This window comes from Syngnathus floridae, chromosome 9, assembly GCF_059516105.1.
Source record: "Syngnathus floridae isolate MCC-2025c chromosome 9, RoL_Sflo_1.0, whole genome shotgun sequence".
NCBI classification, from domain to species: Eukaryota; Metazoa; Chordata; class Actinopteri; order Syngnathiformes; family Syngnathidae; genus Syngnathus; species Syngnathus floridae.
This window is the reverse complement of record NC_142421.1, coordinates 15,365,997-15,384,324: the sequence shown is the minus strand read 5'-3', so window position 1 is coordinate 15,384,324 and position 18,328 is coordinate 15,365,997. Positions and strand designations below refer to the sequence as shown.

General features: G+C 46.1%; 1 protein-coding gene and 2 long non-coding RNA genes across 3 annotated transcripts; all 3 read right to left on the bottom strand.

Moving 5' to 3' along the window:
- Positions 1–5,030: 5,030 nt before the first annotated feature.
- On the bottom strand, positions 5,031–5,757 carry LOC148393665 (janus kinase and microtubule-interacting protein 3-like). Its single transcript, XM_088385261.1, has 4 exons — positions 5,609–5,757; positions 5,423–5,488; positions 5,293–5,361; positions 5,031–5,216 (listed from the first exon to the last, which is right to left on the bottom strand). The coding sequence occupies exons 1-4, from the start codon at positions 5,639–5,641 to the stop codon at positions 5,076–5,078; spliced, it is 309 nt and encodes a 102-aa protein (XP_088241387.1). The 5' UTR covers positions 5,642–5,757; the 3' UTR covers positions 5,031–5,075.
- Positions 5,758–5,922: 165 nt separating this feature from the next.
- On the bottom strand, positions 5,923–6,509 carry LOC148393664 (uncharacterized). Its single transcript, XR_015860458.1, has 3 exons — positions 6,387–6,509; positions 6,109–6,171; positions 5,923–6,022 (listed from the first exon to the last, which is right to left on the bottom strand). It is a non-coding gene; the product is annotated as an uncharacterized LOC148393664 (long non-coding RNA).
- A 7,535-nt stretch (positions 6,510–14,044) lies between these two features.
- Positions 14,045–15,542, bottom strand: LOC148393663 (uncharacterized). The gene is made up of 3 exons (XR_015860549.1): positions 14,451–15,542; positions 14,296–14,366; positions 14,045–14,159 (listed from the first exon to the last, which is right to left on the bottom strand). It is a non-coding gene; the product is annotated as an uncharacterized LOC148393663 (long non-coding RNA).
- Between the last annotated feature and the right edge of the window lie 2,786 nt (positions 15,543–18,328).

Here is an 18,328-nt window from a genome sequence, read left to right as displayed (position 1 = left end):
TTTGCCCGCCTGCCTGAGCGCTCCCCGTTTGTACATCCAGACGGATGAGATCAAGCTGAAAGACAGAGCGGTTAGTGTTTTGGATGAAGCCCTGGGGCCGGCCACGTCCACCGCCTTCAGCTGCAGACTCAGGCTGCCGAGCAGCAGATCGCTGCCCTGAGGGATTCCCAAAGGGCGGGCCTAAACTACCCTGGAAGTGGGGTCAACGCCGCTACTAGCAATCCTCTTCATTGCGTAAGCCACCTCATCACACACTTGCAGTACGCATGACTTAGTTCGTTGCTGGAGGAAGGTAGCACAAAAACAGTTTTGAACTTTGAACGAGTGCTTGTGTGTGTGTGTTGCGGGGCGTTTTCAGTCTCAGGAGGATCGGGACACGCGACGGTTTCATCTGAAAATCGCTGAGCTCAGCGCAGTCATCAGGAAACTGGAGGATCGAAACGCCCTGCTTTCTGAAGAGCGCAATGAACTGGTAATTTATTGACGGCACGCTTGAAGGTTTGCGCTACGTTTGATGCGCGCCATCCAGCGAGGCACCCATTGCGCTTGCTTATTAGTTGAGCGGCGCGGCGAGTCGGTTGCCTGGTAGATGTCTTTTATTGGGAGCCAAAGCCACGATTCCGTTCAAACCGATGCAAAAGGAATGGATACGTTCTGGCCCGCGTGTTGTGCGTCTTTCACATCCCGCACTTCATGCTTGCAGCTAAAGCGACTGAGAGAAACAGAAAGCCAGTTTCTGCCACTCCTGTACAAAAACAAACGCCTGAGCAGGAAGAATGAAGAACTCTCGCTGGTGCTGTGTCGCCTTGAAAACAAAGTGCGCTTTGTCACCCAGGAGAACGAGGAGATGGCAAGCTTGGTAAGTCGACGCGGACAACGGCGGCGTGCCAACAGAGTCCACTGCATTTGTGTTCCACAGAGAAGGCCTAGTTCGCTCAATGACCTGGACCGCGGTTGCGGCCAGCAGGACGGTGAAATGGAGTTCCTTCAAGTTGTGGAGCAGCGGCACATCATCGACGACTTGTCCAAGGTCTTCAGGCAGGCGACTCGGTGCACGTACGGCAGCGCCGCGCTCGCTCGCTGTCGCCAGGAAACCTTTTCCGTCCAAAGCTTGGCCGGCGGCCGCCATCCAAAAAATTGGCCCCTTAAATTCCGACCTTTCAAGCAGGAGCATTGTGCGCACGCGTTTGAACACGCTTTAGACTTGTTTTGCCGTTTTCAGCAGCTCAAAGCTCCCGTTTTGTCAGCGCCTTTGCCACTCGCTGTGCGCTGAAAACGACGGACTTGCCCGGCTGCTCAGCCCGTCAACCATGAGCCGCGAGCGCGACGTCATTGTCCGTAGGCAGCTAGTGGCAAAATGCACCCTGTTAGAGTTGCGCTCGCTCCAACTTATTTTGCAAGAACCACACGGGAGACAAGTAAGTTCTTTTGGACACCTGCAGGTGGAGAGTCCATCCGTTGTACGAATGAAGTCTGACTCTCGGCTCCTGCACGAGCATTTTAATTAAGAGAAACAGGGTGGGTGTAAGAGTGGATTGAATAGAGGAAGCCCTTGACCTCTAGTCAAAACATAGCAAGGGGTGTTTTACGACTTTGTGTAGGAAGGGATAAGCGATAGGGATAAATAAGGGATAAATAATATTATTTATTACAGGTCGCAGTCAAAGTCAAAGCAACACAATGATACGATAAAGATAATCTGGAAAACCCTGACACACCCTGTAGTTGTCACTTTTGGAAAAGACGAGCGTCCCTCCAATCATCGCCGGTGACGTGTTTTTCAGGCTCTGGAGACAGGAGCTCATGTCAGAAATGTCATTGTGAGTCGCGTTTGTTTCTGCGCCGGAGCCGTTCGTTCCCTTTGCATCCAAAGAATCTCAAAGGCGGATTATTTGTGTCGACAGGAGAGAGATTTGCTGCTACGTCGAGAATCTCTGAGGAGGAACAAAGCGTGAGGTCCTGCAAGGTGAGTCTGTTTGTTTGCGGCTGCTTGGTGTTGCGCAAGATGAAATGGCCTTTTTCTCGCTATCGTTCCTCTCGTCGATTCATCGTGAGGTGTCGCTTCAGTTTGTTCAGAGAGATGTTTGCTTCCGCGCCCGCAGGTCATCGAAACATTTTACGGCTACGACGAAGACGTGTTGGTGGACTCGGACGGATCGTCCTTGTCTTTTCACACCGACAGAACCCCCGACACGGAACCCGAAGAGGTAGCCCGCCATTTCTGCCAGCGTATTGGCACCAAACATTCCTCTTCAGCCTGGAATCGGACTCGTCTTTGCGTCGCGGGTGCTTTGTCGCCGGTCTGACTGATTCTGGTACTAGTGCTGTGTTGCATTGGTGTGTGCATGAAGAGGCGGAGCTTCGCTACCGCCAGCTGACGCAAGAATATCAAGCGCTGCAACGAGCCTACGCTCTGCTAGCCCAGACCAGCGAAGGGGACTACGACGCCAAGAGCGTACACGGTAAGTAACACTCGTTGTGTTTAAGGAGATTTACGTTTAATTAATGTTTAATTTCATTCCTTTAGGTTCCACGGTGTTTGTTGGCTGCAAGTTTTCCACTGCAAGAAGAGGCTCGTATCATTGACCAGGAGCGAGCTACAATGGTGAGTAGCCATAACATTTATGTTAAACACTTCCTATTTCATGTCTAACAGTACTTGATTTAACAAATAACCATAAATAAATACAGTGTGGGCACTGAAGTTAACATATGTGATTATACTGCCTAATCTGTCACCGAGTAGATTGTTGCAAAGTAATATAAGATCCAAAGTTGTAATTCAGAATAGTTTTCAAAAGAAGGCCATTAGAATTATATACAAGTCTGATTACCCTGAACATAACAACAAGCTATTAATTAAATCACAAATTCTTCAATTCAAAGATTTGGTAGATTATCAGACAAATAATGTCTAACAGTAATTGATTTAACACATCACGATAAGTAGATTGAGTGTGGGCACTCTCAAGTTAACATATGTGATTATACTGCCTAATCTGTTACAGAGTATGTTGTTGCCAAGTAATGTAGAATAGATCCAAAGTAGTAATCCAGAATAGTTTTGAAGAGGCCATTATAATGATAAACAAATCTGATTACCTTGAACATAATAACAAGCTAAGTGTTTAATATGTCCTATGAAGTCAAAATTGGGCACCATCATGTGGTGAAATTTGGAATTGCATCACATCCAATTTTGCCTGGGAACAAACAGATTACATAAATCTTAGTTTTGAATAAGCCACTCCTTCTCAAACAAGTAAACTCTGCCCATTTTGCGCAGTAGATGTTCTGTTAATATCTAGTATTTATACAAAGTCATAATTTAAATTGCTTTCAACCTTCATTCATCGGTTCAACCAACATTACTCGCTCTTATTACCAACTTGTATTGATTTAACTAAGCGTTTAATACTTCCTATCAGGTCTCAAATCGAGATTTGGCAAAATACAATTTCAGCAAATCCAATTTTGCCAGGGAACAAAAATAGATTAAATAAACTAAATAAGTCCTCTTCCCATTAAATAAATCAGAAAAGTCTGTCTTGTAACCAGTCCTCTTCAAACAAGTAAAGTCTGCCCATTTTGTGCCGTAGATTTTGTGTCTATGCCTAGTATTTAAACAAAATTATCATTTAAACGACTTCTTTCCTTCATTCACTTTGGAAATTTGGAATTGCAGCAAATCGAATTTTGCCAGGGAACAAAAATAGATCAATTAAACTAAATAAGTCTTCTTCCCATTAAATAAATTAAAAAAGTCTGTCTTGTAACCAGTCCTTTTCAAACAAGTAAAGTCTGCCCATTTTGTGCCGTCGATTTTGTGTTAATGCCTAGTATTTATACAAAATCATAATTTAAAGGACTTCATTCCTTCATTCACTTTGGAAATTTGGAATTGCAGCACATCAAATTTTGCCTGGGAAGAAAAGTAGATTAAATAAATTTAATAAGTCTTACTACTTCCCATTAAATAAATTAAATACGTCTTACTTGTTCCCACTCCTTTTCAAAAAAGTAGTTTAAAACGAGGGCCCTTCACTCAATCTTTAACCTCAACCCCGCACGTTGTGTTGTATCTGTGAATGTTGGTTGTGGCCAAATGATAGTTTTCTTTCATTCGGTTAGGGTTAGGGTTAGGGTTAGGGTTAGGTATTTTGAGTTTTACTCGCTAAACCTTCCCCAAAGGGTCCGCCGACCCTGTCGGTTAGATAGAAGGCAACGGAAGGCACGGGCCTACGCATGTCTCACCAGTAAACCTCGCCGTACCAGGTCACATAAAATCTGGATTGGGTACGAAGGACGGCGAAGTGAGACTGCACTCCTGCCAGAACCTCCCCCGAGTAGCTGAGGCGCCACCCAGGTCTTCGGCCAGCAAGATGGAAATACAGTGAAAAGCGACAGAAAAGTACAGACCTATGAGACTACCCTTGTCTTAAATTGTGTCTATTAACTCTTAGTTGTGTTTGAACTAATATATTTTTTTATTATATATTGTTTTAAAACCAACCGTTTTGTTTACAAAGAGTCCCATTAAGTCGTCCTTGTTGTGGGTAATTTGAACGTCATAATTTTGTAGACACGTCATCAGTAGTGGACCTTGGGGTCACAGAGTGTTTCGGCCATTATCACCAGACACCCTCGCCCAAGGGAGGCCCCGCCGGGGTTGATCGAGTCCCGGAGTGTGTCTACCTGGTCAATTAAAATTACAGTTATTTGTCAAGTCAACTGCCCAGCTTTAACGCAGACAGAAAAGATCAATAGGTCAGTCTTTGTCCCTTTTAATTTATTGATTCATTGAATTTAAACCATCATTACGTATGTTTGTATTTAACGCAGTGTTATATTATTTCATTCAAGTTTCTGGCCAAGTTTATCAGCATAATTGGAGGTCTGTCTGTAGTCCAATTGTGATGAAAACCCTTTAAACCATTATATCCATGCAATTAATATTATTTTATCAAAGGGACTGTGTTCGTATCATCTGTTTATCTGACATTTATCAACCGGAATAATGTAACCTTAGGAGATTGTCATTCCCAGCGCCACTTTCTTGGTTCACGGTGTCACTGTCAATGGCAAATTCCCATGATCCTCAGCGAAGTGTCACGGCGGGAGATTTGAGGGCGGCTTACCTTATGAGCCTGGTCCATGGAACACTTCCTGAAGTCCAACTCTTCATCCAGGTAGCCCTTCTGCTTGCAGAACATATCCTAGCACAGCTCAAGGTCAGAATTGTTGGGGCACATTGCCGGAGTTCCCCTTGGCTGATGTCGCGTGTCTGTCTACCTTCTCACTTTCAATGTCCAACATCTTCTGTTGAAGTGCTGACTTGGTCACTTTGATGTATTCTAACCACTGAGGAAAGGCTGCTGTCACATAAGCAGAATGCGAGAGCGTGCGTGGACGTGCGCGTTACCTTCTCCGCTAGGGTGAGAAGGGTCCTGGCGTAAATCACGACCACCTGCTCCTCGTTGGTGAGATTCTGCAAGAGCCCAAAGGCACAGCGTCAACAAGCTTCTTTCAGCGCAAAGCCTTCCAAAAGTCACATTTGAGCCGCCGAGTCTCGTGGAGTGCGAACATAAGGAGTTCGACATGCACTTACGGCGTTATAGCCCAGGATGTCCAGCTTCTTCATCAGATCACTGATGACGATGTCCGGGGGAAAGGCGCAAGGAGCAATGTAAGGTGTTCTGGGACCTCGGGTTAAGGTTAGGGTTGCGAGGGACGCCTTACGTACGCTCACGCCCTCGGCCTCGCAGTAGATCTGCAAAGGGCTGAGGCCGTCTGGGAAACAGACTTGCAGAAACTTCAAGACGGGGGAGCGCCACTCCCTCTCCTGAAAGGCAGAGGCATGCATCCGTCCGTCCGTCCGTCCGTCACATCTCTGGCCTCAACACGCTTGTGCGAGTCTTCCCACCTCCAGCTCCAGGATGCGGAACTCAAGCAGTTCGTTTTGGTCTCGGATATCCTGGATGTGCTCTTTCAGACGCGCTTCTTCCGCCTCCATCCGCCTGACCTGAAAAGACAGTCAGACCTCATCTGCGGGGCTTCCCGACGGGTGTGACGGCAAGCGACTCCGCCCAGCGCCTTTCTTTCCGTCACCTTTTCGGCCAACTGCTGATTGCTCTGACGCAGCAGCTGCTTCTCCTCCACCCACTTGACATTCTAGAAGAGACAAACGCGTGGACAGCTTTGGAATGTTGTGTCATTTTCATCCACAAATTCTTTGGTTGACTGGAAAATGACATTTGCTTTTATCCGCATTTTCCCAGCCACGTTCGGGGGGGGGGGGGGGTTGGTCCAGTAATGCCAGACGAATGAGTGACTGAAGAATGTAGCTATTTTGTCTGAGAAAAAGGTGTGCTCATTGATGAGCTTACCTGTCCTTGTTGCTTCAGCGCTGACTCCAGATCTGCTACTCTGCTTTGATAGTGACCCATTTCTACCATCAGCTTTTCTCTGGTCTGAAAGGAGGAGGAGGGAGGCTCCTCCTCCTCCTTTCAGACCAGAGAACACCCGAGGCTGGGTGAGAACGGGGAGGCTGCGACCCGGCCGGGGGTTGCGGGAAGGGGCGCCACCTTGATCTCTGTTAGGGTTTTCAGGTTAGTTTGATCCTATGATTATGTTGGAATGTAACCTGTAATAATTAAACTCGCTTGTCCTGTCTTAACGAAAGTAGTAGAACAAAGTGCTAAGATCTTTTGAACTGATTGACTAGCTGCAGAGGAAGCAATCAAAGTGTTTTGTTCACACAACATCGTGAAGGACCCCCTGCTGTGCTTTGATCAGCCAGGGGCTTCGGCCATTTGTCTACTCTGACCCCCACTCTCAACCCCCACTCTGTTTCTCTTAATAAATATCCCCTCGCAGGAACAAGGGTTCAGACTTCATTCCTTGAACGAGTGAACTCTGCACCTGCAGGTGTCTAAAAAGGACTTGCTTGTCTCCCGTGTGGTTCTTGCAAAATAAGTTGGAGTGAGCAAATCTCTAACATTTTGGTGCCGAAACCCGGGACCCTCATACCCGCTATCTGGCTGACGAAGGAGGACGTGCTGCATTGTCGACAAGCCAGCGTCCATTAGGAGGACCTGGAGAAGAACGTCCTGGGAAGAGAATTCTTCGCTGGGCCAGCATCTTAGGTCTGCCTTCGTCTGACAGAGGTGGATTGACGGGACCCGGCAGTGCAACGAACCAAGGGAACAAGTAAGTTAAAGGCCTTAAGTTGTGTGCACGAGAGCCAGCTTGGGTTCAAGTCCCAGTGGAATGAACAGGCTAAGAAAAGCAGAGCTTCTTTTTCGTTCATCGAAGAAGTGTGTAGACTCTTCTTTGTCTGTTTTTCCGAGCTGAGGGATCTGGCTTGGGTTAGAGTCCCAGTGGAAGGAACGTGCTAAGAAACACGGAGCTTCTTTTTTGTTAATCAAAGAAGGGCGTAGATTGTTCTTGGTATGTTTTTCCAAGCCAAAGAATAGCTTGGGTTCAAGTCCCAGTGGAAGAAACGGGCTAAGGAAAACAGAGCTTCTTTTTCTTAATTGAAGAAGGGCGTAGATTTTTTCTTTTGTCCGTTTTTCCAGCTGTTTGGAGGGTTTTACACTCATCCCTGGATAGGCCTAAAAAGCGCTGGAGTTTGTGTGATTGAGAGTGTGACTGGTAGGATAAATTGACTAAATAGCAGTTCTAGCATTGATCCACGGCAATAATACAGGCTAGTAATTTGTTGAAAGGTCAATTTAAACCTGCATTGAGGATCCTCAAACAAATAAATAAAGAAATAATAATAATAATATTTTTGAGAAAAAGAAATTGTATAACCTAAACCTACTAGAATTAATATGGGAAATAAAAACGGTAAATCTCTACCTCTTGACGGAGATGAGAAGTACATGGCGAGTAGATTTCTTAATTGTATGCAATATATGCCAAAGTGGAAGAAAAAGTATGGAGTAGAAGGGAAGTTGAGAGTTGAAGTGTGGAAGATAGTAGTTGATGTTTTGGAAGAGAGTGTGGAAAGAAAGAAAAATGGGCTGAAAAAGAAAAGAAAAGAGAGAGAATTGGATTGTGCTAAAATCTGGTTAAAAGCTTCACAAGAGAGAAGAGAACAAATCCAAAAGACAAAAGATAGAAAGATGAAAGGTGATGAGGCTGAGACTATGTTTGTCAGGCCGGAAGACAATGAGGCCACAGTGCGCAGGCGCACTGCTGCGGCCGCGACTCCAGCCGACGCTGAAGGGGCAGCTCGAGCAGAGGAGCAAGAGGGGCCTTCCGCTCGTACGCAAAACTTGTATCCAAGCTTAACAAACCTGCATCCCCCCCATATAACAGCAAAGGAAGTCAGGGTCACGCTAGTAGAAGTCCTGTACAAACAAGAAGTTTGACCACTGCTGCTAGATTTTCTCAAAATTTAGACAAGGTTGATGTATGCCCAATGATACAGGTGCCAAACCCTAATGTAGGGGAAGGCCAACTCCCACATACATATGTTTTCCGGCCATGGACTTTGGAAGAGGCAAGAAAAGCAGTTGAAGGGGTTATCCCTGTTGCTGAAGACCCAGATAAATGGGCAGAGGACATGGCTGGAATTATACATTCCTATAGACTGAATGGACATGAGGCAGGAGAAGCTGCAATGTCCTCCTTGGGAAAAGACTGGGCGAAGGTTAGAGGAAATTATACAGGTAGAAATAATCAAGGGCCTTTTCCCTATCCCATTGAGGAAAATCAATTGGGAGGGGAGTATGCAGCACAATGGAATGGTCTTGTGCAAAGAGTGCGAACTATATTTCAAAGACGAGCGAATTATGGTCATTTGGCAGGAATAAAACAGAAGCCTGGCGAAGATACTGATGATTTTCGTTTGAGATTTGAAAAAGAATTCAGGGTGCATAGTGGCATCCCATTCAATGATGCAGATGAGAGTGCTTATCAGCAACATCTTAAAATTCCGCTCCTCACTGGTTTCCCCCCTGACTTGGGCAGTTGGGTGAGAAAACACTTGGTGGAAGCGGACACTGCTTGGTTTACAAAAAACATGCAGTGGCCCAGAGACGCTGACAAAGGGATTGAGAAAGGCAAAAGTTTTGATGTATTTCATCTAGATGATGATAATGATCTAAATGAAGATACAACAATCTTCTACCAAAGTTCCCAAAGGGGCAGAGGAGGAGTTAGATACCAACAACGTCGCAAGCCACCATTCAAATCAAAACCCCCATCAGATTCAGACAATTGTTGGAACTGTGGGAGACGAGGACACTTTGCACGAGAGTGTCGTTCTGCAAAGCAATATCAATCAAAGGGTGCAGGAAGGGGCAGAGGAAAAGCCAATTTTTTTGGCATGACAAGCTTCCTCCTCTTTGACCGCTTATGCTCATACAGAGAAAGAAAGAATAGATGCCCATATGACAGCAATACATGTCATTGTCAGATTATTAGAATTTTTTTAGATTATTAGAAGTCTTGTCCATCCAAGAAGTATGACAATGCTGTTTGTATGCCCAAATTACAAATGACTAGAGCTCAATTTGTGTTACACTAAAGTTAAAATATGCAAATCAAGTGGTAAAGAAATGCAACTTGCTTCTAGAAGATAAATAAATAAAATTAGAATGTGCTGTCCTCGTGTGCACGGGAGGGACCAGCTCATGATCGATCACAGGAAATGGCCAGCCTGTGACGAATCATTGTTGCTGAGACCTACCTTCTGCATGCGAGAGCTGTGCATGTGTGTGCGTATGTGTTAAAGTTAAAGTTAAAGTCCCAAATTGATGAAGATTGGCTAAACTTTTAGTATAAAGAAATTTGCTAGACTGTTGTCTATTCAATTTACACCGCAGAACAGAAACAATTTTGACAGATAAAAATGAGAGGAAAAGAGAGTAACCTGTTTGCGAGCAGAAACTAATCCACACTAGTGCATGTTACGTGTCAAGCCCACATGAGAAATTCGAAGAAAAAAAATAAAAAAAATAAAAAAATAAAAATAAAAAACGACAGAACATGCTTTCAGGAATTGGAAGGAGCTAAATTGTGAATTTAAGATTTTGCAATGCTACATTTAATAGGAATAATTGATTGGTTGTGTTATAAGATTATACAAAATTCTAAATTCAAGCTAAATCTGAGCGATTGAGTTCTTCAAATTTAAAAACAAAGAAAAAAATTCAGATTAATTTGCCAGTTGTTTGTTTTAGTTAAGTTTTTTTTGGACTGGTGGATTGTTCTACCAGGAAACCTGATTGAAAATGATATATGAATGTTGTGTGGTGAGCTTGGATGAATTGGGACCAATGTGATAGTATGACTCCTTTTTGGAGACTGTGTGAGATGCATATGATGAGCATTGATGAATGATTGCCTGAATGAGAGGTTGAATGGTTGAAGTCGTTGGTGACTACTATAGAAAATTAGTAGAGCGACTGTGATGAAAGAGTGATTTTGAGCAGGTTGAATGTTAGAAAGAAACACGTAGCTTTTGGATTGATAATTAACTAGAGAAAAAACTGGAGAATCGGTAACACATGTAGAAGATGTGTGAACTGAGAAATTGAGAAGCGTTTTGGAAAGAAAGTCAAATTAAATGATGATGGTATGATCGTATGTAGTACAGAACGCGTTCTCCCAAAAAGTTTGTCAAGGTGTGAGGCATGGGCGTTGCCAAGCCTCAAAAGGAGGGAGTGAGTAGGACAGATAGAGGAAGATAGTAAGAATACAACACTTTATGACAATGAATTTTCGAATACATTTGGTGTTATACTGTGGTAAATTTTTTGTTCTGGTGTAGATAGGTTAGCAACACGAGAGATTTAGAGGTTCAAAAGAAAGACAGTTAAAAGAAAACATTTTTGATTTGGACAATTGCAGGCTAACAGGAACATGAGAACGATAAGAACTACGAGGTGGGATCCAATTTCTTTGGGGAGATTGAGAATTCACAGCACCATACTCTAAGTCACATTTTTGAGCAAGCATGACAACATGTGAGAGGTCAAGACATACAGATCAGGGCTTGATGTGGAAAGCAGACCTCGATGAGTTGATTTTCAATAATGATACTGAAGACAACATACTGTCCGATTAAATTGGAACTATAGATAAAATGTAGCTCAAAAAAAAAAATAGGATGAGTTGCAGGATTTACAATATAAAAACGAGATCGCTGTTATTAGAAGAATTTGAAGTTTGGTAAACAAACGTTACCAGCAAATTGATGGAAGCAGCTATATTTGGAAATAGTCTTACAAGTTTGATGTCCCAGCCTGTCATTCTCAGTGTCAGGGTCCCTGAAACCCAATCCGAGACTTCACCTGCAGCCGTGAACAACTACAAAATGGTGCCTGGCTCTGAAGCACCTTTGACCTTTGGCGAAGGACAAGAAAAGACTGCTGTTGTGCTTGGAGAAGGACAAGTACACTCCGGAGGACAGACAACATCCTCGGGGACGGGAAAAGACAGTGAAAAGCGGAGGAACTCACAATGATGAAAATTGACTCATTTGAACAATGGACTCATTCAAGAGTGATGGATGGGGTCGCTCTGAAGCAACAACAAAAGAACACGAACTTGAGAGGGTGAAGTGCAGCAAAAAGATATGGACTTGGAGTGTCCGACAACCAAATCGCACTCCTTGCTACGGCGTTACCAAATTTGGTGAAGCTTGGTTCAAAGTGGAAGGGAGATTCATTGTGCACTGAGTTTGACAGAACTGAGGAGATTTGATAAATAAATAAATAAAAATTTGAAAAATACGTAGGGCTACAGAGAAAAGCATTATAATCAGAGATTGAACGGATTTGGATAAAACAAATAGGCTAAAACGGTAGGAAACAAGAGCAAGATCTGATATTTTGGCTCATCCAGCTTAAGACGTAGAGGTCGAGTTATATAAATTTTAGAACAGGACATTTGGCAGTCAGGAGGGAGCTAGGTTGCTCAATGTACCTACTCAATACAACAGTAAGGTTTTTTGTGCCACAGTGGAGGTTGGATGGTCAGAAAGTTAGGTACGTTCAATTTTTGACATTCACACAATCATGCATAGGAATCACAAGGCGACAGTTAACAAGACAATGACTGCAATAGGGGCCACCTACGACTGCACCGACATGAAAAAGTAGAAGCGAGAGAGCAGAGTATGGGATTATATGCTAAAACGTCTGCTATACAGTTGCCGATAGGAGATTCTATCAAAAGAAGCTACATGAGAGATGGATTAGAATCCCTTTGTGTGTGTGTGTGTGTGTGTGTGTGTGTTCACACCCTGTGTGGGTGTGAGCGTGTGAGGAGAAAGAAGGCATGGGTAAGACAATCTCTTTTAAACCAGGAGGCAATAAATGGGAACGCCCCTGTCATAAATAGTTTTTGGTTAAAGGGAATCATTAGGAGGTGTTCAAACTCTTCCCGCAAACACTCCTATTTGCCAGTTAAATGGGCACGACAATTGACTACGAGAGTTGCAAACAACAAATGAAGAGCAGTCCTTGGCAGATTATATGATCAGGACGCTCAAACTGTGTCAAAGACAAATTTACTGCCGCTTGATCTTTCCTCCTCACAGGTCGACAACCCCATCAATCCAGGAGACTGGGTCTACATCAAAGTCATCAAAAGAAGGAACTGGGCCAGCCACGACAGGAGGGACCATTCTAAGTCTTGCTGACTACACATCCAAGGTTGCAGGACCCACAAATGCATTGACGACGACTGCTCTCCAGGAGGGAACTGGATGGGAGCTTTGGACATCACCGCTGTGTGCCAGGATGAGAGAGCCGTTTTCAACGTGTAAGGGCTCTACTACCAACATGGCTACACCATCGAACGGAACATACTTCATACAGAATGGCTGGTGGCTTTGTGGTCACAAGGTTTATCCGATGCTGCCCGCCAACTGGACACGAGCGTGTGCGCCAGTGTGTGTGACAGACCTCACCTACAGACTACAACATCATCAGCTGACGAAAACGCGAGCACATATACAACTTCTTAGACGTGACAGATGTGATGATGATAATGAGACGTGGATTGCGTAGATGCTGTTCTGTTGAGCATGTTTTACGGAATCTTGTTGATTTGACCATCAAATATGCTTCGCAAGTAATAGATACGCTGATGTACTGTTTCTTTGTTTTTCTTTTTATTTTTTAATGATAGCATTCTGGTCGCCTGTGGCAACGGGGCCGTGTAAGAATTTTCCTGCTAATAACATCTGGCCAGCAGGTTTTTCGCTTACACAATAAGTTTGATCTGGGGTATTGAGGTAATGCCTCATCTTCACTGGATAGTGTTGCTATCATTGTTTGTTGTTTTTATTTTTACCATTCTGCTTTCTTCATTATACGTATATATGTTTTCTTGCTTGTCTTTGTTGTTTGGGGTGGCATAATCATATGATAAATCAGGAGGGAGATGTTAGGGTTTTCAGGTTAGTTTGATCCTATGATTATGTTGGAATGTAACCTGTAATAATTAAACTCGCTTGTCCTGTCTTAACGAAAGTAGTAGAACAAAGTGCTAAGATCTTTTGAACTGATTGACTAGCTGCAGAGGAAGCAATCAAAGTGTTTTGTTCACACAACATCGTGAAGGACCCCCTGCTGTGCTTTGATCAGCCAGGGGCTTCGGCCATTTGTCTACTCTGACCCCCACTCTCAACCCCCACTCTGTTTCTCTTAATAAATATCCCCTCGCAGGAACAAGGGTTCAGACTTCATTCCTTGAACGAGTGAACTCTCCACCTGCAGGTGTCTAAAAAGGACTTGCTTGTCTCCCGTGTGGTTCTTGCAAAATAAGTTGGAGTGAGCAAATCTCTAACAATCTCCTTCTCGGCGTCGTAGTCCCCTTCGCTGGTCTGGGCTAGCAGAGCGTAGGCTCGTTGCAGCGCTTGATATTCTTGCGTCAGCGAAGCTCCGCCTCTTCATGCACACACCAATGCAACACAGCACTAGTACCAGAATCAGTCAGACCGGCGACAAAGCACCCGCGACGCAAAGACGAGTCCGATTCCAGGCTGAAGAGGAATGTTTGGTGCCAATACGCTGGCAGAAATGGCGGGCTACCTCTTCGGGTTCCGTGTCGGGGGTTCTGTCGGTGTGAAAAGACAAGGACGATCCGTCCGAGTCCACCAACACGTCTTCGTCGTAGCCGTAAAATGTTTCGATGACCTGCGGGCGCGGAAGCAAACATCTCTCTGAACAAACTGAAGCGACACCTCACGATGAATCGACGAGAGGAACGATAGCGAGAAAAAGGCCATTTCATCTTGCGCAACACCAAGCAGCCGCAAACAAACAGACTCACCTTGCAGGACCTCACGCTTTGTTCCTCCTCAGAGATTCTCGACGTCGGTATCGTAGCAGCAAATCTCTCTCCTGTCGACACAAATAATCCGCCTTTGAGATTCTTTGGATGCAAAGGGAACGAACGGCTCCGGCGCAGAAACAAACGCGAGTCACAATGACATTTCTGACATGAGCTCCTGTCTCCAGAGCCTGAAAAACACGTCACCGGCGATGATTGGAGGGACGCTCGTCTTTTTCAAAAGTGACAACTACAGGGTGTGTCAGGGTTTTCCAGATTATCTTTATCGTATCATTGTGTTGCTTTGACTTTGACTGCGACCTGTAATAAATAATATTATTTATCCCTTATTTATCCCTATCGCTTATCCCTTCCGACACAAAGTCGTAAAACACCCCTTGCTATGTTTTGACTAGAGGTCAAGGGCTTCCTCTATTCAATCCACTCTTACACCCACCCTGTTTCTCTTAATTAAAATGCTCGTGCAGGAGCCGAGAGTCAGACTTCATTCGTACAACGGATGGACTCTCCACCTGCAGGTGTCCAAAAGAACTTACTTGTCTCCCGTGTGGTTCTTGCAAAATAAGTTGGAGCGAGCGCAACTCTAACAGGGTGCATTTTGCCACTAGCTGCCTACGGACAACGACGTCGCGCTCGCGGCTCATGGTTGACGGGCTGAGCAGCCGGGCAAGTCCGTCGTTTTCAGCGCACAGCGAGTGGCAAAGGCGCTGACAAAACGGGAGCTTTGAGCTGCTGAAAACGGCAAAACAAGTCTAAAGCGTGTTCAAACGCGTGCGCACAATGCTCCTGCTTGAAAGGTCGGAATTTAAGGGGCCAATTTTTTGGATGGCGGCCGCCGGCCAAGCTTTGGACGGAAAAGGTTTCCTGGCGACAGCGAGCGAGCGCGGCGCTGCCGTACGTGCACCGAGTCGCCTGCCTGAAGACCTTGGACAAGTCGTCGATGATGTGCCGCTGCTCCACAACTTGAAGGAACTCCATTTCACCGTCCTGCTGGCCGCAACCGCGGTCCAGGTCATTGAGCGAACTAGGCCTTCTCTGTGGAACACAAATGCAGTGGACTCTGTTGGCACGCCGCCGTTGTCCGCGTCGACTTACCAAGCTTGCCATCTCCTCGTTCTCCTGGGTGACAAAGCGCACTTTGTTTTCAAGGCGACACAGCACCAGCGAGAGTTCTTCATTCTTCCTGCTCAGGCGTTTGTTTTTGTACAGGAGTGGCAGAAACTGGCTTTCTGTTTCTCTCAGTCGCTTTAGCTGCAAGCATGAAGTGCGGGATGTGAAAGACGCACAACACGCGGGCCAGAACGTATCCATTCCTTTTGCATCGGTTTGAACGGAATCGTGGCTTTGGCTCCCAATAAAAGACATCTACCAGGCAACCGACTCGCCGCGCCGCTCAACTAATAAGCAAGCGCAATGGGTGCCTCGCTGGATGGCGCGCATCAAACGTAGCGCAAACCTTCAAGCGTGCCGTCAATAAATTACCAGTTCATTGCGCTCTTCAGAAAGCAGGGCGTTTCGATCCTCCAGTTTCCTGATGACTGCGCTGAGCTCAGCGATTTTCAGATGAAACCGTCGCGTGTCCCGATCCTCCTGAGACTGAAAACGCCCCGCAACACACACACACAAGCACTCGTTCAAAGTTCAAAACTGTTTTTGTGCTACCTTCCTCCAGCAACGAACTAAGTCATGCGTACTGCAAGTGTGTGATGAGGTGGCTTACGCTATGAAGAGGATTGCTAGTAGCGGCGTTGACCCCACTTCCAGGGTAGTTTAGGCCCACCCTTTGGGAATCCCTCAGGGCAGCGATCTGCTGCTCGGCAGCCTGAGTCTGCAGCTGAAGGCGGTGGACGTGGCCGGCCCCAGGGCTTTATCCAAAACACTAACCGCTCTGTCTTTCAGCTTGATCTCATCCGTCTGGATGTACAAACGGGGAGCGCTCAGGCAGGCGGGCAAACTCATTTGCCAGATTTGTGACAAAAACAAAGAGAGCAACCGGCCAATTTTTTTCTTGAATCGACTAGAACACCTTTGCTGTGACAAAAGCGAAGCGAGCAACCGGACATTTTCTTCTTGTGAAATAGAATAGAATAGAATGCCTTAGGTGTCATTGCACTGCAGGTACACAACAAAATTGGGAACATAGCCACGCACCGCGCATCTGATCAGTCCTACCAGTCGGCGGATCTCCCTCTCGCAGTCTCTCTTGGTTCGGCTCAGCTCCTCCCGATGCTGGTGATGAGCCGATCGGAGCTCGGCCGCTCGTGACTGCCAGGCCTGCTGGGCCGCTGCCAGGGCTTCTTCCGCGCTCCTGGTGGAGGCGACACCGCTCGGTCTCCCGACACCGCCGCGTCTCCTCCACCTCCGCCAGCAAAGCGCCCCCCCTCCTCACCTGAGCGGACATTGCGCCACACCGGGCCGTTGAGACCGCAACGGAGCGCCGCGACGCTTACTGGGGACAAGCTACACAATACGGTAGCGGCCGCACCGAAGCCCGACGTGGCGTGCGGATAGTCAGACACGGATAGAGCGGATCACCTTGTCCATGGAGCCGTCCCTCAGGCTGAGGACCAAGGCATTCAGTCGCTGGATCTCTCCATCTTTGATTTTGATCACTCTCATCAGCTCCATTTCATGCTGCCGCAGTAATGTCTCCCTGGTAATGGCTAACTCTTTCTGCTTCTCCTCATGGAGTTTGCTTTTGAGTTCCGTCATGGCGGCGGTGGCACGGTGGTGCTCCGCCCGCAGGTCCTGACTTCTCTCTCTCTCCAGACAGCTGACCTGACATGACTTAGACTTAGACTTAGACAAACTTTATTGTCATCTTTTCTGCACATGGTGCATACAAAACGAAATTCCGTTGCATACGTCTTACAACAAAGTAGTGATATTGCAGTTGAATAGAAGTAACATATCCTATGAAAATATATATATATACATATACTATATATATATATATATATATTAAAAATAAGTATAAAGTGCAGCAGTGATAATCATGCAATAGTGCAAGTAGGCAAAACAGTATTCAAGAGTGTGCAGAGGAATGCTAAACAATGTATTAAACTTCTATTTAAAGGGTTTATACAAGTTCAGTAAAGTTGGTAGTGCGAGATAGTGCAAGATAGAGGTCCGTAGTGTCATAAAGTACAGTTCTGTGAATGTGTGATGCAGAGTTCAGTTTAGAGCTCAACAGTTCTAGTGTTCAACAGTCTGATGACAGCAGGGAAAAAGCTGTTGCAGAACCTGGTGGACCTGCAGCGGATGCTGCGAAACCTCTTCCCAGAGGGCAGCAGGGAGAACAGTCCATGGTGGGGGTGTGATGGGTCATTGATGATGTTACGGGCACGGGATATGCAGCGCTGAGATGAAATGTCCTGAATGGAGGGAAGAGGAGCCCCTATGATCCTCTCTGCTGTCCTCACCACTCTCCTCACGTTCTTCCAATCGGAGGCGGTGCAGCCTCCACACCACACAGAGAGACAGCTTGTCAGAATGCTCTCTATGGTGCTCCTGTAGAACGTCCTCATGATGGGTGGGGGCAGGTGGGCTTTCCTCATCCTCCGCAGGAAGTACAAGCGCTTCTGTGCCCTCTTGACCAGTGCCGTAGTGTTCATAGTCCAGGTGAGGTCTTCTGTGATGTGGACCCCCAGGAATTTGGTGCTGCTGACCATCTCCACAGCTGAGCTGTTGATGATCAGTGGAGCGTGGTGAGGCTGTTTTTTCCTGAAGTCGACGATGATCTCCTTCATCTTCTCCTCATTCAGGATCAGGCTGTTTTCTCTGCACCAGCCCACCAGCTGCTCCACCTCCTCTCTGTAGTCCAGGTCGTTGTTGTCTCTGATGAGCCCCACCACCGTTGTGTCGTCTGCTGACTTCACGATGTGATTGGTGGTGAACCTGAGGACGCAGTCGTGTGTCATCAGGGTGAACAGCAGGGGGCTCAGGACGCAGCCCTGAGGGGAGCCTGTGCTGAGGGTGATGACATCAGAGGTGTTCTGTCCGACCCGGACTG